Raw genomic sequence first — 22,625 nt, forward strand, 5'->3', positions numbered from 1 at the left:
TGTGTGTTTGTTTGCGTGTGTGGCTATGTGTGCTCAAGGTGTGTGTGTGTGTGTGTGTGTGTATATACAGTATGTGTGATTAGGTTGTGTGTGTGTGTATATGGGTCTCAGGGTGTGTGTGTATGTGTATATATGCTTGCATAGTGTGCTTAGTGTGTGTGTGAGTGCCCTTGACAGTGTGGAGGTCGCCTGGTCTCCAGCTGTGGCCCAGCGAGGATGACTCGACTCTCTCTCTCTGAGTCATCCTTTAGTGGCTGCGTCGTATTCCAGTTTGTGCGTTCACGTTGACTGGATCTCCGGGGGTCATGTGACCAGTATGAAGTCAGATCATGATGCAAGACTATTGAGTTAAACATTGTTTAGATTGATCACAGGAGGATGACAGGTCACCTGCACCCCCTGCTGGTCCGGCTGAACCACTCTACCCTACCTCTAGGTAGAGGTAGAGAGGTAGGATAGATCCAGTCTACGATACCCTACCTCCAGGTAGAGGTAGGCTATAGTAGACTGGATCTATCCTACCTCCAGGTAGAGGTAGGCTATAGTAGACTGGATCTATCCTACCTCCAGGTAGAGGTAGGCTATAGTAGACTGGATCTATCCTACCTCCAGGTAGAGGTAGGCTATCTTAGACTGGATCTATCCTACCTCCAGGTAGAGGTAGGCTATAGTGATGATCATTATTACTTGATCCCATTCTAGTATATTTGCAGACATTCCCTTCATATATTTGATTGCATGTATTTCTTGTTGGACTTGTTTCAGTGCCGTCTGAATAAAGACAAACATCCTCACGAGAATTGTTTTTATTGCCAGGATTCTGTACACATATGAAACCTAGCAGCAATACAGTGGTGCATACATCAACACAGTCGTTTAGCGCTACAGCGCTCAACAACTGACCGTATTAAATAATTTATACAAGAAGACGGAAACAGTGGGTCTACAAAACAAGCCCCCACTCCTGGTTGCTGCGGCAACATCATGGGGAGGCTTTGATGTCAAAAGGTCGCGACCCCTAGTGCCCACACCCTGAATATCAGAATGAGTTGGCAGCATTGCAGCACATTTAGCTACCTACCCTATGTACTACATCCATAGAACAGGGTGAATACTTGACTGTGATTTTAGCAGTGCGTTAGTCGCTGTGCGTCTGTCCTCTTCAGTGCGGAGAGCAGTGTGTGAGTGGCGTGGAGCGTGTTATTGTGTTTATGTCATAACAAAGTTATTTGGCTGAAGCCGTCGATCAAACTGAGACTTCCTGTATCCTGAGGAGGACTGCAGCCGCCAACTTTCTGTACGCCTCCGCCTGCAGACACACACAGCAGAAGGACGGGTTAAAGATCTACATCCTAGAGATCCCCAAGGACAAGACAGTAGAAAACAGTAGAAGACAGACAGTGGAAGACAGGCAGTAGAGAACGCAAGAGACACGGTAGAAGACAGAGTAGGCAAAAGAGAGCCAGTAGAGGAGAGACAGCAGAGGTCTGTAGAGAGCCAGTAGAAGACACTAGACACACAGTAGAGGACAGAGAGCAGAAGACGGTAGAGAGCCAGTAGAAGACACTAGTAGACACACATTAGAAGACAATGGAAGTCAGTAAAAGGGGGTTGTGACCTCTGGGCTGTCAGGTGACGATATCACCACTGGCTGACCTCGGTCTGACATCTCTCTGATGTTGAGGTGAAGCGGGATGTCACCTGGTACAGACCAGCACACAGAGACCATCACAATGAGACCATCACACAGAGACCATCACAATAAGACCATCACACAGAGACCATCACAATGAGACCAGCACACAGAGACCATCACAATAAGACCAGCACACAGAGACCATCACAATAAGACCAGCACACAGAGACAGACAGACAGAAAGACAGACAGACAAACAGACGCACAGCCAAGGCAGGCATTCTTGTATATAGTGATCATATATTTGAATGGTGAAGGAGTCACATGACTGACCCAGGAAGTGGACTCCCAGTGTGTCTGCTAGCTGCTTGGCTCCGTCAGACCCGAAAATGTGCGTCTGATGTTGACAGTTGGGACACTGAAACACACTCATGTTCTGGACCAGGCCCAGGACCTACCGCACACACGGAACCACACACACAGCCACATACTAGTGATATATAATAACAGATGTATTGATTATGTCTATGACTAGATACATATAATAACAGATGTATTGATTATGTCTATGACTAGATACATATAATAACAGATGTATTGATTATGTCTATGACTAGATACATATAATAACAGATGTATTGATTATGTCTATGACTAGATACATATAATAACAGATGTATTGATTACGTCTATGACTAGATACATATAATAACAGATGTATTGATTATGTCTATGACTACATACATATAATAACAGATGTATTGATTATGTCTATGACTAGATACATATAATAACAGATGTATTGATTACCGGGACGTGAACCTTCTTGAACATCTCGGCTCCTCTGCGTGCGTCCAGCAGAGCGATGTCTTGAGGTGTGGAGACGATCACTGCCCCTAAAACACACACACACACACACACACACACACACCTTAGCGTGTGAGTGTCTATTTGTCTGTGTGAATGAGTGAGTGAGTGTCTGCATGTGTGTGTCAGTGAGTGAGTGAGTGTCTATGTGAGTGAGTGAGTAACTGAATGGGTGAGTCTATATGTCTGTGTGAGTGACTTTGTGAGTGATTGAATGAGTGGGTGAGTGTCTATGTCTCTGTGTGAGTGAGTTAGTGAGTGTCTGTATGTCTGTGTGAGTGACTTCGGAGTGAGTGAGTGAGTGAGTGAGTGAGTGGGTGAGTGAGTGAGTGTCTATATGTCAGTGTGAGTGAGTGTCTTTATGTCTGAGTGAGTGAGTGAGTGAGTGAGTGAGTGAGTGAGTGAGTGAGTGTTACCCGCGACAGGGACGTTCTGGGAGATGGACAGCTGGACGTCTCCGGTCCCAGGGGGCATGTCCACCACCAGGTAGTCTAGAGACCCCCACTCCACCTGCACACCAGAACACGGGGCTCATTAAGAGGACAGCTGGGAGTCAACAGGGGGTCATCAGGAGGTCATCAGGAGGTCAACAGGAGGTCATTAGGAGGTCATTAAGAGGTACCTGCCGGAGCAGCTTCTCCAGCGCTGACATCACCATCAGACCCCTCCACACAATGGGGGCCTCCTCGTCCACCAGGAAACCCATGGACATACTGGGAGAGAGAGGGAGACACGTGAGCACACTGGGAGAGAGAGGGATGAGTATACTGGCAGAGAAGAGAGAGAGAGAGAGAGAGAGAGAGAGAGAGAGAGAGAGAGAGAGAGAGAGAGAGATGTTGGATTGGTCAAATTCATCTGGGAAGTAATCTGAGAAACTCACCAGGGAAGTCCATAGTTGGTGAGAGGGATCATCCGATTGGCTGGCAGGAAAGGAGAGGGAGTTAAGATGAATCTGTGTCCTTACAGTTTAACCTCTTTGGATTGGTTTGCAGTTAAAACTGGTTTAGATGCAAACTGGTTCATTGTTAACAGGTTTATATGTAACATGGTGAAAAAGTGGTTTAGGTGATCTGTGTGAACTGGTTAGGGTGTAAACAAGTTTGAGTGTGAACTGGTTTGAGTGTAGACAGTCTGTAGTACTTTCTGTGAGTTCAGGATTCCCCTTCAAGTTCATCAGCTTTGGGACGGAGGGACCGTGGATATCAGCATCCAGCAGACCTACCGACTTAGACTGAGAAAGAGAGAGAGATCACTGTAGTGTAGAAGAGTTCACTAGTGGAGGGGTCATGGTAGACGTAGAAGAGTTCACTAGTGGAGGGTTCATGGTAGTGTAGAAGAGGTCACTAGTGGAGGGCGTGTTTGTTGGAGTTATCCATGTTGCTCCTTACCGGGTCGATGGCCATCAGTCCCAATGCCAGGTTCACTGACAACAGAGAATTAAACATCACAAGCAGATCTACCTTATCTTTAATGGCAATACTGTTAAAACTCTCTCTCTCTCTCTCTCTCAAAACACACACACACACACACACACACACACACACACACACACACACACACACACACACACACACACACACACACATCTGTACCTGCGGTGGTAGACTTGCCCACGCCCCCCTTCCCAGAGGCCACCACCACCACCTTGCCAACCCCGGGGATGGGCTTCTGTTTGGGGAGACCCCGGGCCATGATCTCCCGCTGTCTCTCCTGCAGGCTGCTGGGTCCGGAGCTCTGTCCAGAAGGTACACCACCACCACCACCTCACTACTGGGACCCAGACCTCTTCAACCCACTTGGTAACATATATATGTACACAACTACATACTATAGACTATAATATATTATTACCTTAGGGCCAAGTTATGATACAGTTATGGTTATGTCACGTCCACATTACGAGGTGGAATCAAGCTGTTGAGCCTGAGTCGGGTCATTCATGTGCCTTACCTTCCACCGAGGTGAATACACGCAGCATAACGGGACGTGTTGTCCTGGTTTGGTTAGGATTAAAGAGAGTAAAGAGAGCCTCCTGCCGGCCCAGTGCGCCGCCATGTTGCCGTGTTGTTGTGGACGCGCACATCCTGGCTGCGCAAGGAGACGCAGCACGTTGCTTTGCGTTGAAACAAAATTATTAACTAATGTATTATTAACAGCCAATGTATTATTTGTTAGCACAATATTCCATTATTAATCATGATGGTGTTTATGGAAAGAAAAAATATATATACAACGAAACCCTGAACTCGTATGGTATACGTCACGTCCACGTCTATCGCGGGTTTTTAGACAAGTATGAGATTGCTGACTGTGTCTAGCCGATAGTTTCACTTCATATGCATATAGTTTGTAAAATATTCTACTTTTCTTTAATTGTATTAAGTTGATAAGATGACGGAGAAAGCGGCCCCGGCTCCGCTGGCCCGCACCGTGGTGCAGCAGTGCCTCCACGCCCGGCTCCAGGTGGCCCCGCCGGGTCCGGACTCAGAGGCGGACTGGGTCCAGGTACCGTCCACCTCTAGAGGAATATTATGGGTTGGATCTGCAATTAGTACAAAAAATACCTAAAAGTCTTAGACCGTTTTTATTACCGTGAATGATGCAAAACTACTTATATGTATTTAACGTTAGCAGTTGAACCCTGTTGTGTCTATTGAGATGTCTGCTTCTTGTGTGTTTCGTGTTTCTGGACGTAATCCTTGATGATGATGATGATGATGATGTTGATATTCTACTCAGATTGGCCGGGGAATGGTGATCTACGTGTGTTTCTTCAAAGGGGCGACAGAAGACATGCTGCCTAAAATGGGTCTGTCTGCTCACGTTGTGTTTGGTGTTGAATTGATATTTTTTGTCAATATGAGGTAGAGGCTGTATGCTGAGGTTAAGGTAACAATATGAGCTAGGGAAGGTATGTTGAGGTTAAAGTAACATTATGAGGTGGAGACTGTATGTTGAGGGTAAGGTAACACTACATGGTAGAGTCTGTATGTTGAGGTTAAGGTAACATTATGAGATAGAGTCTGTATGTTGAGGTTAAGGTAACATTATGAGGTAGAGTCTGTATGTTGAGGTTAAGGTAACATTATGAGATAGAGTCTGTATGTTGAGGTTAAGGTAACATGAGGTAGAGTCTGTATGTTGAGGTTAAGGTAACATTATGAGGTAGAGTCTGTATGTTGAGGTTAAGGTAACATTATGAGGTAGAGTCTGAATGTTGAGGGTAAGGTAACATTTTGAGGTAGAGTCTGAACGTTGAGGTTAATATGGTAACAATATGAGGTAGAGTCTGTATGTTGAGGTAACATTATGAGGTAGAGTCTGTATGTTGAGGTAACATTATGAGGTGAAGGTTAAGGTAACATTATGAGGTAGAGTCTGAACGTTGAGGTAACATTATGAGGTAGAGGCGGTGTGCTGTGGTTACATTATGAGGTAGAGGCTGAATGTTGAGGTAAAGGTAACAATGTGAGGTAGAGGTTAAGGTAACATTATGAGGTAGAGGCTGAACGTTGAGGTACGTTTGTTTCTCCCTGCAGTGTCCACCCTGCTGAACCAGCGTCTGTGTGAGAGGCAGTCGGGGGGGCTGGCCTCGGTGCTGGAGGTGCGGAGCAGCGTGCTGGTGGTGCCCCAGGCCACGCTGGGCGGCAGGGCCAAGGGCCGCGCCATGCAGTACCACGGGAACATCGCCAAGGACGACGGGCTGCGGCTGTACCAGCGCTTCGTCTCGCTCTGCCAGGCCACGCTGCAGGCGGAGGGAGGGGGGAACCCCAGCGGAGCCCAGGGGGCTGGAGGAGAGGGGGCAGGGGCCCAGGGGGCTGGAGGAGAGGGGGCAGGGGCCCAGGGGGGTGGAGGAGAGGGGGCAGGGGCCGAGGCAGAGGTCAAACACGGAACCTACGGCAACAGACAGGTTCTCCAGCTGGACACCAACGGACCCTACACCCACCTGATGGAGTTCTGACCACAACACTCTCTCCCTCTACACCCACCTGATGGGGTTCTGACCACAACACTCTCTCCCTCTACACCCACCTCATGGAGTTCTGACCACAACACTCTCTCCCTCTACACCCACCTGATGGGGTTCTGACCAGAACAATCCCTTCGCCTACACCCATCTGATGGGGTTCTGACCACAACAATCCCTTCGCCTACACCCATCTCATGGGGTTCTGACCACAACACTCCCTCCCTATACACCGACCTGATGGGAGTTTGGAACCAAACTTCTGATGCACGTTGACTCCTTGGGAATGTTCCACGACAGCTCAGGTTCAATAAATAATAAATATAAATATAGAATGAATAATATATCATGTGTTGTTGACCAAAGAACGTTTCTGATTTGATAATTGATTTATAAATACTGCTTCAAGATGTCTTAATTTTAAATGTATGCTAACATCAGCGTTTAGGTATGTTTATTAAATATGATGTATGGATTTCAACAGCCTAGAGTTGATATATTTCCCTCACCTACAGACTTGTGTTCTCTTTGTCAGTTCACATTACAACATGGTTGTCATCACCAGGTGTGATGCTGTCATTACACGCGTCATCATATATCCTTGTGTGTCCACCTAATTGCTCCAACTCCACCCCTACCCCTACCAGTTGGTATAGCCCAGATAGTGGATCTAACCATCATACCTCGGTGGACCCACATGTATAGCTTGATGAATGGTGAAACCACATGGGTTTGTTGTGTTCAGATTAGTTTTATTACAGTCTTCCCCAAGTATTAACAAAACAGAAATTAATCAACTAAAATTAGGAATAAGATAAGGTGTTATCAGATGGTAGTCATGGTATAAAGGTACAGGGGGACAATTCGTATCAAACACTGAACATTGAAAATGGAATAAAGTTTCAACAGAAAAGGAGTTGGGAGGAGAATGTTTAACAAACTAAATAAACCACATACTGTGTCTATTAAAACACAAAAAGACTAAAAGCGAACCCTTTGACGAACAGGATGTATATGTTATATTTAGGACACATACATGAATGCGACCAAAACAAGATGCAGTACATTCATTCCATTCCAAGGAGACTTGACCAGAAGAAGACCTCTTCTGGACCCACCAGAGGGACACCTCTTCTGGATCCACCAGAGGGACACCTCTTCTGGATCCACAGGGAGGGAGAACGTGGGAAACTGAACCAGGAAACAAAAGCCTGTGCTTTTTTTTAAATTCTAAAACAAGGATTGCACTGTTTCTATATACATTCCCTCTACCGCGGCTTGCAATCATGACCAGATATTCAGCAGGCAAGTTGGTTATGTTTGAATGCTTTTCAGCTTCTAGGTCGTGTCCCGGTTACCTCAGTGTCCCCAAAAAAACTGAACTTTGTGTCCGCTGTTCCCCTCCTCCGCATGACAACAAGCTGGCAGACGAACATCCACCAGAAGAACAATGCACCTTTATAAGGATAGTACGCTTTGGTTAACCCCCTGACAGACGAACAGAAGATAAGCAGTCAGTTCCATAGTCCAGGATGTCTTCATCCATCCGGCCCGTGGTGTATAGTCCTCCACTCCCGGGTTCAGCGCTCCGGACCTCGCCCGTCGGGGTCACTGCGCCGGGGCGAAGGTGAGGATCATCCAACCGATCACGAAGTAGAAGAGGAACACCGGGTAGACCACCAGAGCCTTGCGGTTCTGGGGCTGACTGTCCGCCAGGAAGGCCGTGGAGGCGAAGGTGGACCAGCCGAAGGACGCGCAGACCACCACCAGCCGAACCGCAAAGCTGACGGTCCCGGAGCCCCCCAGCAGGACTATCCTGCAGACCACCATGGCGACGGTGAGGGGCATGATGCAGTAGCCCAGGACGCACAGGCTCTGGAAGAACGAGATGGTCCCGCCCAGGAGCTTGGAGTTCAAAGTGATGATGAGCGACCCGAACCAGATGATCACGAATACCTCGGCGAACTGCGGGCCCCCGTCGTCCTTGCTGTCCACCGACCCCCCCTGGAGAAGCAGGGCCAGCGTGACACACAGCAGCAGGGGACCCCACAGGTCCCAGTCCCGCAGCAGGGCTGTGCTCTTCTTGGGGTACAGGACGTGGATGAACTTGTTCCCCACCGCCTTCAGGTCCCGCAGGACCGTGTCCTTCACCGGCTCGTCCAGGGTGGAGAACCCGTCGTCCTGTGAGCGGGAGGTGGTGGGCATGGAGATGTCTCCCTCCACCGGGATGTCCTCAGAGATGGAAACATCTGACAGTCCTAAGAAGGCTCTGCTGGAGCCGTCCGCCTCCGCCATTTTCTTTGCGGGTCCTCACTTGTTTACGATTTAAATACGAAGATTATGGGACTCCTCCGGCGGCCGAAAAGGCGATAAGGACCACGACGTGTACGTGAGAGTAGTGTATTATATCAAGTAGTCTTCGTGGGTCTGCTGAAGTCCTCGGATCGCTGGTCTACCTGTCCGCTCCGCCTCCACGTCACCGTTCCTCATATCCGCCACAGTGATGCGTTCAAACACCGCCTCGGTGATGCGTTCAAACCCTGCCGGAGAAATGTAGTGCTACTCTTGGGCAGCGTATTAACGTGAAGTACAAGTTAAGAGTTGTACACGATTACCAGCATACGTTTTTAATGAATCGAATTAAAGGAAAGCATAAATCGACAACAAAGACATTTGTCTAATTTGACCCTTTTAGGATGCTTATTAAAATCTCATGGACCTTGTACAATATTAATACTATTTATAATAATAACAATAAAAACGTAATATAAATATAATCATATATAGTCAAATAAAAACATTAAAAAAAAACGTCTAGGGAGGCCGCTTGCTCCGGACGGCGCTGTGACTTTAAGATTTAAAAGTACAAATGTGACGTCAAAAACACGCGACACGTTACGGTCATGTTGTTATTTCTGTATTATTTTAATCTTCCTTTTAAGCTTTACCTTTATTTCAACTGTCACGATTGACGTCTTGTTTTAATATATAAAGATAAATACACTATATTGATCTATAAACGATAAGAATATAGAACAAATATCTACCTATAATGGCCTACTGCAGACAGCAGGTGTCGGACGACTGTGAGGAGCTGCTGGCGCGGTTTCAGAAGACAGAGTCTGTACGGTTCGAGGTCTTTGCGAAAATCTGGAGGGAGATGAAGTTTTCTGAAATATTCTAGTAAGTTTCCCATGTTTCTATCTTGTACAGAGAAGGGAGCTGAGCTGGTGCCTTGCTCTAGAGCAGATTTCCTCAGTGTAACCAAGGGCTGTATAAATAATGTTATCTTTGTATAAATAAAGTTATATTTGTATACACTAACCTGACCTGTTCTTTCCAGCGGAACAAGGGAGGGGTCGGAGGGCAAGACCTTCAGCCGGCAGATCTTCACCACGGCCTGCCGGTACCTCCTGTCCCCCTACACCTTCCAGATCCGCATGGGTGCGCTGTACCTCCTCTATGCGCTGTACAACGAACAGCTGGCCAGGCCCAGAGTGCAGGTTCGAGTCCCCATCCTGGTGTTTGTGTCTGTCCAACCTCCCTGGCTGGCAGTAGAGTGCTTGAATCTCCGAGCCAGGCCTGTATTCGACTCGCGTGCCTCTGCTCTGAACGTGATGAACACAGAAGAGACCCTTGTAGTTTGTGAACTGAGCTGGTCAAGGTGTGGAGCGTGCAAAGCTCTTCATTCTCCACAGGATTCAGATCCAGCTGCTCTGTGTCCTCCTGTAGATCCAGCTGCTCTGTGTCCTGTAGACCCAGCTGCTCTGTGTCCTCCTGTAGATCCAGCTGCTCTGTGTCCTGTAGACCCAGCTGCTCTGTGTCCTCCTGTAGACCCAGCTGGCTCTGTCTCCTGTAGACCCAGCTGCTCTGTGTCCTGTAGACCCAGCTGCTCTGTGTCCTCCTGTAAATGAAGCTGGCTCTGTGTCCTCCTGTAGATCCAGCTGGCTCTGAAGGACTGGGAGGAGTTGAAGAAGTTCGAGAAGGAGGCAGCGGATGCTCAGCACTTCGACGGCGTCTACGTTCTGAAGAAGCTGTTCTCCCAGCATGCCTTCTGGTTCGCAGCCATGCCCCGCCATGTGAGTTTCATCGGTCTAATCAGCAGGAACCACTGCATCTGTTTACATCAGTCTCACCCTCGCCCCTCATTTCTCCCTCTCTACTCCTCTCCTCTCTTCACCTCCTCTCCCCTCATATCTGTCTCTACTCCTCTCCTCACCCCCTCATATCTCCCTCTACTCCTCTCTCCACCTCCTCCCTCCTCATATCTCCCTCTACTCCTCTCCTCTCTCCACCTCCTCTCTCCTCATATCTCCCTCTACTCCTCTCCTCTCTCCACCTCCTCTCTCCTCATATCTCCCTCTACTCCTCTCCTCTCTCCACCTCCTCTCTCCTCATCTCACACCAGCTGACCTACAGACGGAACAGGAATGTGGAGAAGCAGATTGTGTGTGAGGAGTTCATCGAGCGACCGTCCCGTCCCCAGGAGCTGCTCAACAGCGAGCTGCTGGAGGTGAGGAACGTCTTGGGTTAAACCACGTCCACACAGTTTAGTCTAGTGATGAGGGACTACCGTAATACCTAGTGGTCAGGGACTACCGTAATACCTAGTGGTGAGGGACTACCGTGATACCTAGTGGTGAGGGACTACCGTAATACCTAGTGGTGAGTGAGGGACTACTGTAATAACTAGTGGTGAGTGAGGGACTACTGTAATACCTAGTGCTGAGGGACTACTTGTTATATAGAATAACAATACCAGGGTACTGTTATTACCCTGGTATTATGTCAGGGTACTAGTAGAACTAGTTGTGTCAGGGTACAAATATAACTGGTTGTTTAAGGGTACTAGCAGAACTAGTTTTGTCTTTTCATTTAATCCTTTTAAAGTTGTGCAATTCACCACTTTTTTAAAAGTCATATCCTATATACAATATATACAAATCAAGACAAGCCCATCCAAAATTCAAAACCCTCTCCCTTCATCAATATTATCAAAAGCTAAACATTGATACATCTAGACGCACACACACAGACAGGAATCTTGCTCCCCCTGAGGGAACGCACAATCTACCAAACGGGACACAAATTCCTACGTGTTGCCGCAGCCCCCGGCAATGCTGCTCCCCACAATCCAGAAAGTAGTTTGGATTGTCATAAAGTCTCACGACTACAGACATCACATTAACCTCGTTATTTATTTTACTCCGTAACACATCTGTGTAAATTATGTTATGTTTAATTAGAAAATCATTAGTCTCACACTAAACCAGTAGAACCAGTGGCGTCTACTGGTCGGGGGACCAGTAGAATCAGTGGCGTCAGGGTACCAGTAGGTTAAGTGTGGAACGATAAAGCACAACCTCTGACCTTTTGACCTTTTGCAGGAACTGTCCAACGTGCACGAGCACTATGAGCGCTACCGCCTGTCCCTGGACCAGGTGGACAGAGACCTGGTCAACAGAGACCTCGTCCCACAGCTCCGCCAGACCGTGGTGGACTTCAGCAACTGGCAGGGAAAGGAGGTGAGTCTCTCAGAGTCCAGATGACCTAGATCCGTACCTAGACCAAGACTTGGACCTAGTCCACTATCTAGATATTGACCTGGACCAGGATGTGTACCTATATCAGGACCTAGACCAGCAGCTAGACCTGCACCTGGACTTAGTCCAAGACCTAGATCTGTAGCATGTCTGTGTCTATCTCATCTTAGGAGACTCCAGTCCACTCTGATCCATGTGTGTCTTACCATAGGAGACTCCAGTCCACTCTGATCCATGTCTGTGTCTATCTCATCTTAGGAGACTCCAGTCCACTCTGATCCATGTGTGTCTTACCATAGGAGACTCCAGTCCACTCTGATCCATGTCTGTGTCTTACCATAGGAGACTCCAGTCCACTCTGATCCATGTCTGTGTCTTACCATAGGAGACTCCAGTCCACTCTGATCCATGTCTGTGTCTTACCATAGGAGACTCCAGTCCACTCTGATCCATGTCTGTGTCTTACCATAGGAGACTCCAGTCCACTCTGATCCATGTCTGTGTCTTACCATAGGAGACTCCAGTCCACTCTGATCCATGTCTGTGTCTTACCATAGGAGACTCCAGTCCACTCTGATCCATGTCTGTGTCTTACCATAGGAGACTCCAGTCCACTCTGATCCATGTCTGTGTCTTACCATAGGAGACTCCAGTCCACTCTGATCCATGTCTGTGTCTTACCATAGGAGACTCCAGTCCACTCTGATCTATGTCTGTGTCTCATCTTAGGAGACTCCAGTCCAGGATGACGAAGACTCCGGTGAAGGGACGTCACAGAAGGAGGTGAGTCAGGGTCCATCTCTGGTTTTATTGTTGTGGTGAGTGGGACCTAATTTAGTTTAGAAACATCAGGGGGGGGGGGGGGGTCCAGCACTCAGCCTGACCACCAGGGGGTGCTGGTGTCCAGCACTCAGCCTGACCACCAGGGGGTGCTGGTGTCCAGCACTCAGCCTGACCACCAGGGGGTGCTGGTGTCCAGCGCTCTGACCACCAGGGGGTGCTGGTGTCCAGCGCTCTGACCACTAGGGGGTGCTGGTGTCCTGACTGATTCTTCTCTCCTCTCCTCAGAGTTCCGACAGAGCAATGCTCCTCGCAGCCATCAAGTCCCGCTCATTCGGCCAGGCAGTAGAGGTACGTCTGTCTGTCTGTCTGTCTGTCTGTCTGTCTGTCTGTCTGCTCCTCTGGATGAGAGCCAGTGTAGGCTCACTGTTTGGATTCATAGTGTTACCAATAACAAAAGTGTGTGTCTGTGTGTGTTTACTTCCCTGTGTGTGTGTGTGTGTGTGTAGGCCTCTAAGTGGCGACGTCATCGGCAGGTGGAGGTGACCAGTCACATTACCGAAAGAGCACCGAGGAAACTCAGTCTGAAGTCCAAGGCCGACACCATCGTCATCAAAAGTACATGTTCACTCTCTCTCCTCCAGGAACTGTCCCTCTCCATGTCAGTCTTTGTTTAAAGCGAGAGGTGGGAGGTGTTTCATGACCTCTGCTTGCTTGTCTTCTAGGTGATATAAAGAACGAAACGGCCAAGTGCACTAAACTCTATCGACTCACCGCCCCCGCATCAGCGACCGCCGGTAAGGAGAACTCCCCAAGAACGTCCAACCCCCAGACCTAGAACCTGGCTCAGCTTTAGCTGGAACGTTGAGATCCAGACATAGAACCTAGCTCAGCCTAGGCTAGAACGTTGAGATCTAGAACCTAGCTCAGCTGAAGGTCTTGTGTGGAGCTAAATGAATCTGTTCTTCCCCGACATATGTTAATTTTCTCTCTCCCAGATGTTCCCCGGAAGAAGTTTGACTTCAAGTGGTGATGAAGAGGATGGTTGTCCGGTTCTAAGTGTTCTACCGGCTGAGACTTTCAGTGTGACATGGGCTCTCATGTTCTGAAGAGACTTTTAAACCATGTATTTTATAATGTATTTTTTAAACGCTCGGAAGAACGAATGCAGACAGTCTTGTTTGATTATTGGCTTCCAACAAGTCTGTAAGATATTGGGTCGATGACACGATGAAGAAACTGGTTTGTTTTCAAAGTAATGTTTAGATGTTGATTGACCCTTGATTCCAGATGTTTTCAGAGGATTTCGCCATGTTGTGGCGAAATGTTCCCATCCCAAAGTGTTTCCATGTTTGTTGTGAACCGTTTGGAAGCCGTCTCCTCTGACAGCTGCAGTTTTGTTCTGTCTCAGCCGTCTGCTACATATCAACTCCCACCGCAGCCGTTTTAAGTTCAGCGGGTTTTTGTTAGGTCGATGATAAACTACTGTACATATATTCTGGTTTTATTTAAACTGTTTTGTTAATAATTGCACTGTACCTTGTTACTCTTTACCATCTTATACAATTTTATTTTTTGCATTGTTAAGGAGAGCTAGGGATACAAAAATGGCATTGCCAGCTATGACTGTTATGTTGTGCGTTTGACAAATAGAAGAACTTGATCTTGACACTTAACGTGCCGTATGTTCTCTATCTGCTGCTGCCATCCGGATCTGGCTTATTTTGGCCTTTCCATTTGTTATGAACATGAATACACAAACTTTTCTACAATTTCTTTGTCAGAACATCTTTAATGTGATGCAGGATTGATATATATGTATATGTATATATTGGATATATGAAATGTTATGCATATGCATATATCACTGTGTATAAAATGCATCAATGGTACAGAGGTAAAGATACATGTATAGTTTGTGTAGCACAGTCCTCATGGTTACCAAGAGATCTGCTTGGGTTAGCTGTCCTGGTGCTATTATTGTTCCCAGGGTGGGGTAGAGGGGGATGACGGGGTTAGGGGTGGTGGTGAGGGGGATCATGGTGGAGTAGAGGGAGGCGATGGTGTCGGGATGGTGCAAAGGGAGGTGATGGGGTTAGGGTGGAGTAGAGGGAAGTGATGGGGTTAGGAGGTCGGGGTGGTGTAGAGGGAGGTGATGGGGTTAGAAGGTCGGGGTGGTGTAGAGGGAGGTTAGGGGGTCGGGGTGGTGTAGAGGGAGGTGATGGGGTTAGGGGGTCGGGGTGGTGTAGAGGGAGGTGATGGGGTCGGGGTGGTGTAGAGGGAGGTGATGGGGTTAGGGGGTCGGGGTGGTGTAGAGGGAGGTGATGGGGTTAGGGTGGAGTAGAGGGAGGTGATGGTGTTAGGGTGGTGTAGAGGGAGGTGATGGGGTTAGGGTGGTGTAGAGGGAGGTGATGGGGCTACAGGGCCATTGTGCTGTTGATCCAGTCGGTGTAGTGGGAGATGATGGTGTAGATACCCGGCTTCTTCACCTGACCACATTTCTTCCCGCCGTTGGATGTGATCCCTACGGCCACGCCCTCATAGATAAGAGGTCCGCCTGAATCGCCCTGAAACAGTCGCCACAAGAAGGTCCTCATAAAACGGTTAACACAGGGAGCTGTAGCATACCTAGCCTGGAGTCCTCATAGAACAGTTAACTCTATGCTACAGCTTCTTGAGTCCTTACATATATAACAGAAGAAGCTGTAGTATACAGAGTCCTTATAAAACAGTAACAGAATAAGCTCTAGTATACAGTCTTGAGTCCTTATAAAACAGTTAACTCAAGAAGCTGTAGCATACAGTCTTGAGTCCTTGCATATATAACAGAAGAAGCTGTAGTATAGAGTCTTGAGTCCTTATAAAACAGTTAACTCAAGAAGCTGTTGTATACCTAGCCTTGAGTCCTTATAAAACAGTTAACTCAAGAAGCTGTAGCATACAGAGTCTTGAGTCCTCATAAAACAGTAGCAGAAGAAGCTGTACTATACAGAGTCTTGAGTCCTTAGAAAACAGTTAACTCAAGAAGCTGTAGTATACCTAGCCTTGAGTCCTTATAAAACAGAAAAGGCTGTATTATACCTAGCCTTGAGTCCTCATAAAACAGTTAACTCAAGAAGCTGTAGTATACCTAGCCTTGAGTCCTTATAAAACAGAAAAAGCTGTATTATACCTAGCCTTGAGTCCTCATAAAACAGTAAACCCTAGAACCTATGCCCTACTCTTGTCTTTTTCCCATTGGTAGGTGGGTCTTACGTCGCAGGTGTCCTCGGTCTTGAATCGGCTTCGGCAGGGCTTGGGGCACAGCTTGTGGGAGCACATCATGTTGCTGGTGAACTTGGAGCCGTAGTAGTCGTAGCGAGCGCACAGCTGGGCGTCCACCACGTCCATAGACACCTCCTTCAGCCGGTCCGTGCGCCCCTCCAGGTTGTTGACCGAACCCCAGCCAGCAGTCTCCACCCCCGCACCTGTAACTGGGTTGGTATCTCCCGCACGCCGGTACTCAATGGCTCTCACCGACTCGGACGCTGTGATGGGCCGGTCCAGCTGGAGGACGAGCGGGAAGAGAGAATGTTGAGCGTGTTTACAGCTAATAGAAGAATATAATAATAAAATATACTTTACATTTACTACAATATATTAATAAAATATACTTTACATTTACTAGACTATTAATAAAATATACTTTACAGCTACTAGAAGAATATAATAATAAAATATACTTTACATTTACTAGAATATAGTAATAAAATATACTTTACAGCTACTAGAAGAATATAATAATAAAATATACTTTACATTTACTAGAATATATGAATAAAATATACTTTACAGCTACTAGAAGAATATAATAAAATATATTTTACATTTACTAGAAGAATATATTAATAATATACTTAAACAGTGACCTGTAGTACAGTGATTAACACTACACAGTGACCTGTAGTACAGTGATCAACAGTACACAGTGACCTTGAGTAAAGCGATGTCGTTGTCGTAGTTGTTGGGGTTGAAGTGTGGGTTGTTGTAAACTACAATATCAAACGTCTGTTTGGTCTCCTCCGCGTCCGACAGCGAATGAACTCCCAGCACCACTTTCCTCCCGTTGGCCCTGGCAACAACCAACAAACACCATCAGCAGAAGTAAACAACAACCAACAACAAACACCATCACCAGAAGGGCACAACAAAGACCATCAGCAACAACAACAGACACCAGACACCATCAGCAGACATCAACAACAACAACAGACACCATCACCAGACATCAACAACGAACACCATCAGCAGGTGTAAACAACAACAGACACCATCAGCAGACATCAACAACAACAGACAGACACCATCAGCAGACATCAACAACAACAGACACCATCAGCAGGTGTAAACAACAACAACAGACACCATCAGCAGGTGTAAACAACAACAGACACCATCACCAGACATCAACAACAACGAACACCATCACCAGACATCAACAACAACAGACATCAACAACAACAGACACCATCAGCAGGTGTAAACAACAACAACAGACACCAGCAGCAGGTGTAAACAACAAACAACCATCCCCTGCAGTAGACAACACTTTAAGTGTTCGTTCACCCGGTTGGGAGGCAGTGGACGGCGGTCATCACCCATTGGTCGGCCACCAGGAAGCCGCCGCACTCGTGCTTCCTGTTCTCTCCGTCCACCAGCTGGATGGAGGCCATATATGGGCGCGAATGAGCCGGAGCTTCCTGCCCTCCCATGATTCCCTCACCTGACACACGCGCGCACGCATGTACGCACGCACGCACACGCAGGCGCGCACACACACACACACACACACACACACACACACACACACACACACACACACACACACACACACACACACACACAGACAGACAGACAGACAGACAGACAGACAGACAGACAGACAGACAGACACACAATATTAATGTAGAGGTTTTGTAGGTACTCAAAGATACAAGATTCAATACATACTACAAAGAAAAATGCTGTGGTAAATGATAAATGAGTGTGTGGATGATGGCTGCTTAAACCAGCCATCATCATCACACTCCAAACACACTCCATCACACTCCAAATTAAATAGATGGCCAACTAAAACATTTATTTAAACATTTTACATGTGTTAAGAAAAAAGGAAAACAAAGATCCTTGTTTTTTTTGTTTCTGCCAATTGATGACGCATGTTTCTCTTGCATATTTGAAATAAATGACAATCATTCAATTTAAAAGCAGGCAAATGTAGGTGCCTGCAGAGAGGTGACAAAAAAATAGTTAGTGAAGAACTAACCTAGCTACCCATCCTGTTAAAGACCTCTAAGAGGACGGGTAGTTAAGTAAGTGAAGGACTAACCTAACTACCCCTCCTGTTAAAGAGCTCTAACAGGAGGCTACGGGTAGTAAGGTGAGCTAACTACCCACACAGTCTTCAACTAGGTCACTTACTAACGAGCTACAGGTCACTAAGCCACCGGTGTGAGGACTCACTGTGAGAGCAGAGCAGAGCCAGCAGAGCGGTGAGCAGGCAGCGCTTCATCCTGGCGCGGTCTGCTGCTTCCCCGGGCCGGCTTGGCTCTTATAGACCCCGTCCCTCTCGGAGGACGCATCCCTCATCGCGATAACAAACACTCCCTGTAACAACATTCCATATAACAAATACTCCCTATGGTCGCCTTTTGCCAACATTAAAAGCCGCTTTAGGAGCGGGGTAGACGACGCGCAATCCACAACAAAAACAAAGCAATACGCTGATTCAAAGTTGAACAAAAAATCTTTATTAAACAAATCTTCAAACAAAATTATTCGTCTTTTGTTTAAAAGTTAAAACAAAGCATAGTGTCAGTCACTAAATTGCGATATATATTTTTCAACAACAAACATTTGCGGTTAAATACTGTTCCGCCTCCCCGTCTCACACTCTGATTTGCGTCACACAGGTGAATCTTAATTGACCTCTGAAGAATAAGTCCCGCCTCCGAGGCTCCCGGTTCCCTCGGTCAAATGTCTATGGGAAATAACGTGGGGTTTTTGAATGATCGTACATAGCAAACTCTGTAGGTGGCGAAGAAGTAAAAGCTGCGTCACGTTTTGAACTACACACATTTTCCGTCTAGTTTCGACTGGCTTTTTGGATTGTCGGTGCCGCTAAAGTAGTAAACGATTATGAATGCTATTTTAACGGCACCGAAAATCCAAAAAGCCAGTCGAAACTAGATGGAAAATGTGTGTAGTTCAAAACGTGACGAAGCTTTTTACTTCTTCGCCACCTACAGAGTTTGTTATGTACAATCATTCAAAAACCCCATGTTATTTCCCATAGACATTTCACAGAGGGAACCGGGGCGGGACTTATTCTTCAGAGGACCTGCAATAACAGAGCTGACCGGGGGGTGCCAGACGGATTATATAAACTCACGTTCACACTAACCATAGTTATATCAAAACGGTCATTATTTACATGATGGCTCCAACACTGATAACAAACCCATTCCCTGAGCACTGAAACACTGCGGAGAACCAGCCCTCAACCCAGTGCCTTGCTCTGTACTGAGATACCAGGGAATGGAACCCCTAACCCTGGCCAACGCGCGCGCACACACACACACACACACACACACACACACACACACACACACACACACACACACACACACACACACACACACACAATCTGCATTGCTCAATCTGCTCAGCGGTGTGAACTGTTGCAAACTGTTACAGGATCCTCCTGTAAATACGAGTTACGCTATACAGATACACTTGAGCACTGACAGGCCTATTCCTCACACACACACACACACACACACACACACACACACACACACACACACACACACACACACACACACACACACACACACACACACACTCATCTGTCCTACACTGACCCCTATTGGTGGGACGGACACACTCACACACAATTCATAAAAACCTAACCCTTTTTTACGTAAACTAAACGTAACCTAATACCTAGACCAACCATCTCTAACCTTACTCCCAAACTAACCATCTCTAACCTAGTACCTAAACTAACCATCTCTAACCTAACACCCGAACTAACCATCATAACTAACCTGATACCTAAAATAATCATCTCTAACCTAGCACCTAAACTAACCATCTCTAACCTAATACCTTAACTAACCATCTCTAACCTAATACCTTAACTAACCATCTCTAACCTAGTACCTGAAGAACACTACTTCTGTTTTTTTTAGGTACACACTTCTGTGTCTGCGTGTGCGTGTGCGTGCGCGTGCGCGTGCACAGGTGTGTGCGCGTGCATGTGTATGTGTGTGTGTGGGAGTGGCCGTTTCTTGCTACATGCAGACTATGCCGCTGCATAGGGCCCCCCAAGACACAAGGGGGCCCCAAAGCTTCCATTTCAGCCTTTTTTTTTGCATTTTTTGTATTTTGTTTTTATTAATTAAAATAACCCTTCTCCCTTGGTGGTTGAGTGGTTGGAAAGTTGAGTGAAAGCATCTACGGCTCAAACAAATACATCAATATATATATATAGCTGTGAACTATGAAATGAATGGCAACATTTAAAGTAAACATTTGGTCTCATTGATACGCATATGGAAGCTACGATTCGGATTCGGATTCAGATCCAGATTATTTGACATGTTTCAGGAGCTCTTGATGTCAGGGGGGGCATGCGTGGTTTGAATTTGAGAGAAAAAAGATCGTCAGAGTTTACGGAGACTCAGTGATTAGCAGGTCCCATAGCTGATCCTTTTTTTTCAACACACCAACAGTGCCACAAACCAGACGCACGTTTGCGTTGTGTTTTTTACACGCCATTACGCATACTCACAGACTGAGAGACGGAGAGGCGTGCAGCTCGAATCCTGAGGGAAGGAATTCTTCAAAAGAGAATAGGTGTCTATGGCCAACTGTCCAATTTCAGTACATAGAGGGGATGAACCAATCTCTCTCTCTCTCTCTCTCTCTCTCGCTCTCTCGCTCTCTCGCTCTCTCTCTCTCTCGCTCTCTCGCTCTCTCTCTCTCTCTCTCTCTCTCTCTCTCCCTCTGTCATCCAAGGCTTCCTCACCTCACTCATTCTACCATCATTTTCACTTGTTCATTCCCAGACACTGAGTCACCCGGTCTGTATATCTGTAACATTCACTGTCTAACCCCCCACCGACGGTTTGATCCTGCTCCATGGCCTGGTAGTGTTGTCACCATCCAGGAGAGTGTGTGTGTGTGTGTTGATGGCTGGTGCATCCTGTGCACACACTGATTACTCCACCAACAGGTGTGCAGCCTCACCCAGCCCCAGAGTCCGATCAGACTCAGGGCCAGGTGAGGCTGCCTGAACCAGCCATCATCCACACACACCGTTTGTGACGTTGTCTAAAATACTTTTTCTTTTGTTGACGATTCACTGATATTTTTTTTCACGAACTCCGTAGCGACCGACCAGTCGAAGCCTGGAGATGATCTGATGGTTTGAGGAATCTTGTCTGGGTGTGTAAATGCTACCTGTACTCTTTATGACGTATTGTATTTTCAGTTTGAACGTGAGCATGCACAAGTGTGTGTTTTGTTTTGCTAGGAGTGTGTTTAAATTGTATTTATGAATGAATCTTCCCATGAAGTAAGTGTGCGCATTCCTTCATGTACACACACGAGCATGTCTGTGTACACAGCTCTGTCCCAGGACGGTGTGTGTGTGTGTGTGTGTGTGTGTGTGTGTGTGTGTGTGTGTGTGTGTGTGTGTGTGTGTGTGTGTGTGTGTGTGTGTGTGTGTGTGTGTGCAGGGATAAATCGGTCTTTTGTCCTCGTTGGGAAGCTGTCTGCCTGACTGAAGGGTGAGAGAGGGGCGTGTGACACAGTCTGAGATTACCTGAGAGAGAGAGAGAGAGAGAGAGAGAGAGAGAGAGGGGAGAGAGAGAGAGAGAGAGGGGGGGGGGGGGTGAGAGAGATGTGTGTGAACTTGTTGGTTGAGCAGTTGTAATTTTCAGAGATTCATATCACTGGAGAAAGCAAGACCACCTGCTGGGAGGGAGAGAGAGAGAGAGGGGAGAGAGAGAGAGGGGGGGGAGAGAAAGAGGGGGGAGAGACAGGGGAGGGAGAGAGGGGGAGGGGGGTACTTAGGAGGAGGGATAGATACATTCAAGCTTTCACGCCCCCCCCCCCCCCCCCACACACACACACACACACACACAGCCCATCTTTCTGTACTGAGTGGGTTCTATGTGCTGAGTGGGTTCTATGTAGTGAGTGGGTTCTATGTAGTGAGTGGGTTCTATGTACTGAGTGGGTTCTATGTAGTGAGTGGGTTCTATGTAGTGAGTGGGTTCTATGTACTGAGTGGGTTCTATGTACTGAGTGGGTTCTATGTAGTGAGTGGGTTCTATGTACTGAGTGGGTTCTATGTAGTGAGTGGGTTCTATGTAGTGAGTGGGTTCTATGTACTGAGTGGGTTCTATGTACTGAGTGGGTTCTATGTAGTGAGTGGGTTCTATGTAGTGAGTGGGTTCTATGTAGTGAGTGGGTAACAGAGTCAGTCCGCCGTTAACCCACCACACCCACCAATCAGAGCCCTGGAAAGTGACGCTTGACGTCTCAGGATGATCTGATCTGGGGCGGGCTTCCCGGGTGTGGATGAACATAGCAACGCTTGTCGCTAAGGGGAGGAGCTGGAGCTCACCTGGAGTTCCTGGAGCGCATCGGCCCGCTGTGGCAGACAGGTGTGGACGGCTGTCAGCCGGTCTGGGGGCAGGTACGCCCGCCTGTAATTAGCCCCTGCTCTGCGCGGTGCACTGCTGGGTGGCGCTGAAAGCTAATCCCCCTCTTCCTCCCGCCG

At 47.3% G+C, this 22,625-nt stretch overlaps 5 protein-coding genes across 6 annotated transcripts; 2 read left to right on the top strand and 3 right to left on the bottom strand.

Annotated features, from left to right (window-relative positions):
* Positions 1–790: 790 nt before the first annotated feature.
* Positions 791–4,559, bottom strand: nubpl (nucleotide binding protein-like). The gene is made up of 11 exons (XM_084482022.1): positions 4,454–4,559; positions 4,096–4,237; positions 3,892–3,926; positions 3,644–3,734; positions 3,384–3,423; positions 3,126–3,216; positions 2,920–3,013; positions 2,447–2,532; positions 1,970–2,090; positions 1,619–1,701; positions 791–1,309 (listed from the first exon to the last, which is right to left on the bottom strand). The coding sequence occupies exons 1-11, from the start codon at positions 4,556–4,558 to the stop codon at positions 1,247–1,249; spliced, it is 951 nt and encodes a 316-aa protein (XP_084338148.1). The 5' UTR covers position 4,559; the 3' UTR covers positions 791–1,246.
* Positions 4,560–4,805: 246 nt separating this feature from the next.
* On the top strand, positions 4,806–6,840 carry dtd2 (D-aminoacyl-tRNA deacylase 2). The gene is made up of 3 exons (XM_084482012.1): positions 4,806–5,008; positions 5,243–5,312; positions 6,043–6,840. The coding sequence occupies exons 1-3, from the start codon at positions 4,895–4,897 to the stop codon at positions 6,462–6,464; spliced, it is 606 nt and encodes a 201-aa protein (XP_084338138.1). The 5' UTR covers positions 4,806–4,894; the 3' UTR covers positions 6,465–6,840.
* Positions 6,841–7,217: 377 nt separating this feature from the next.
* Positions 7,218–8,984, bottom strand: yipf6 (Yip1 domain family, member 6). Its single transcript, XM_084481804.1, has one exon. The coding sequence runs from the start codon at positions 8,763–8,765 to the stop codon at positions 8,079–8,081; it is 687 nt and encodes a 228-aa protein (XP_084337930.1). The 5' UTR covers positions 8,766–8,984; the 3' UTR covers positions 7,218–8,078.
* A 380-nt stretch (positions 8,985–9,364) lies between these two features.
* Positions 9,365–14,538, top strand: LOC311362198 (snRNA-activating protein complex subunit 1-like). Its single transcript, XM_084482011.1, has 10 exons — positions 9,365–9,653; positions 9,814–9,973; positions 10,409–10,549; positions 10,879–10,983; positions 11,858–11,995; positions 12,743–12,796; positions 13,082–13,144; positions 13,303–13,411; positions 13,519–13,590; positions 13,792–14,538. The coding sequence occupies exons 1-10, from the start codon at positions 9,523–9,525 to the stop codon at positions 13,824–13,826; spliced, it is 1,008 nt and encodes a 335-aa protein (XP_084338137.1). The 5' UTR covers positions 9,365–9,522; the 3' UTR covers positions 13,827–14,538.
* Positions 14,539–14,683: 145 nt separating this feature from the next.
* On the bottom strand, positions 14,684–18,350 carry cfd (complement factor D (adipsin)). Of its 2 annotated transcripts, XM_084482103.1 has the most exons (6): positions 18,296–18,350; positions 17,399–17,555; positions 16,766–16,904; positions 16,049–16,339; positions 15,185–15,360; positions 14,684–14,927 (listed from the first exon to the last, which is right to left on the bottom strand). In XM_084482103.1, exons 1-5 carry the CDS (start codon positions 18,342–18,344, stop codon positions 15,211–15,213), a joined length of 786 nt encoding a protein of 261 aa, XP_084338229.1. In that variant the 5' UTR covers positions 18,345–18,350; the 3' UTR covers positions 14,684–14,927; positions 15,185–15,210. The 2 variants fall into 2 exon arrangements, with proteins under 2 accessions (XP_084338229.1, XP_084338228.1); XM_084482102.1 differs by lacking the exon at positions 14,684–14,927 and having other exon boundaries at positions 15,141–15,360.
* Positions 18,351–22,625: the final 4,275 nt, after the last annotated feature.

Source organism: Micromesistius poutassou, assembly GCF_964030765.1.
Source record: "Micromesistius poutassou genome assembly, chromosome: 17".
Taxonomy (NCBI): Eukaryota; Metazoa; Chordata; class Actinopteri; order Gadiformes; family Gadidae; genus Micromesistius; species Micromesistius poutassou.

Excerpts from the sequence above, each read along its gene's own strand:
- nubpl (XM_084482022.1), bottom strand. The coding sequence starts at position 4,558 with ATGGCGGCGCACTGGGCCGGCAGGAGGCTCTCTTTACTCTCTTTAATC. Across the intron at positions 3,217-3,383 it reads ACCAACTATGGACTTCCCTG|TATGTCCATGGGTTTCCTGG; the intron begins GTGAGTTTCTCA and ends TCTCTCTCCCAG. Across the intron at positions 2,533-2,919 it reads CCAGAACGTCCCTGTCGCGG|GGGCAGTGATCGTCTCCACA; the intron begins GTAACACTCACT and ends TGTGTGTTTTAG.
- dtd2 (XM_084482012.1), top strand. The coding sequence starts at position 4,895 with ATGACGGAGAAAGCGGCCCCGGCTCCGCTGGCCCGCACCGTGGTGCAG. Across the intron at positions 5,009-5,242 it reads CAGAGGCGGACTGGGTCCAG|ATTGGCCGGGGAATGGTGAT; the intron begins GTACCGTCCACC and ends TATTCTACTCAG. Across the intron at positions 5,313-6,042 it reads AGACATGCTGCCTAAAATGG|TGTCCACCCTGCTGAACCAG; the intron begins GTCTGTCTGCTC and ends TTCTCCCTGCAG.
- yipf6 (XM_084481804.1), bottom strand. The coding sequence starts at position 8,765 with ATGGCGGAGGCGGACGGCTCCAGCAGAGCCTTCTTAGGACTGTCAGAT.
- LOC311362198 (XM_084482011.1), top strand. The coding sequence starts at position 9,523 with ATGGCCTACTGCAGACAGCAGGTGTCGGACGACTGTGAGGAGCTGCTG. Across the intron at positions 10,984-11,857 it reads TCAACAGCGAGCTGCTGGAG|GAACTGTCCAACGTGCACGA; the intron begins GTGAGGAACGTC and ends GACCTTTTGCAG. Across the intron at positions 12,797-13,081 it reads AAGGGACGTCACAGAAGGAG|AGTTCCGACAGAGCAATGCT; the intron begins GTGAGTCAGGGT and ends TCCTCTCCTCAG.
- cfd (XM_084482103.1), bottom strand. The coding sequence starts at position 18,344 with ATGAAGCGCTGCCTGCTCACCGCTCTGCTGGCTCTGCTCTGCTCTCAC. Across the intron at positions 17,556-18,295 it reads GGCTCTGCTCTGCTCTCACA|GTGAGGGAATCATGGGAGGG; the intron begins GTGAGTCCTCAC and ends CGCGTGTGTCAG. Across the intron at positions 16,340-16,765 it reads ACGACATCGCTTTACTCAAG|CTGGACCGGCCCATCACAGC; the intron begins GTCACTGTGTAC and ends CTCGTCCTCCAG.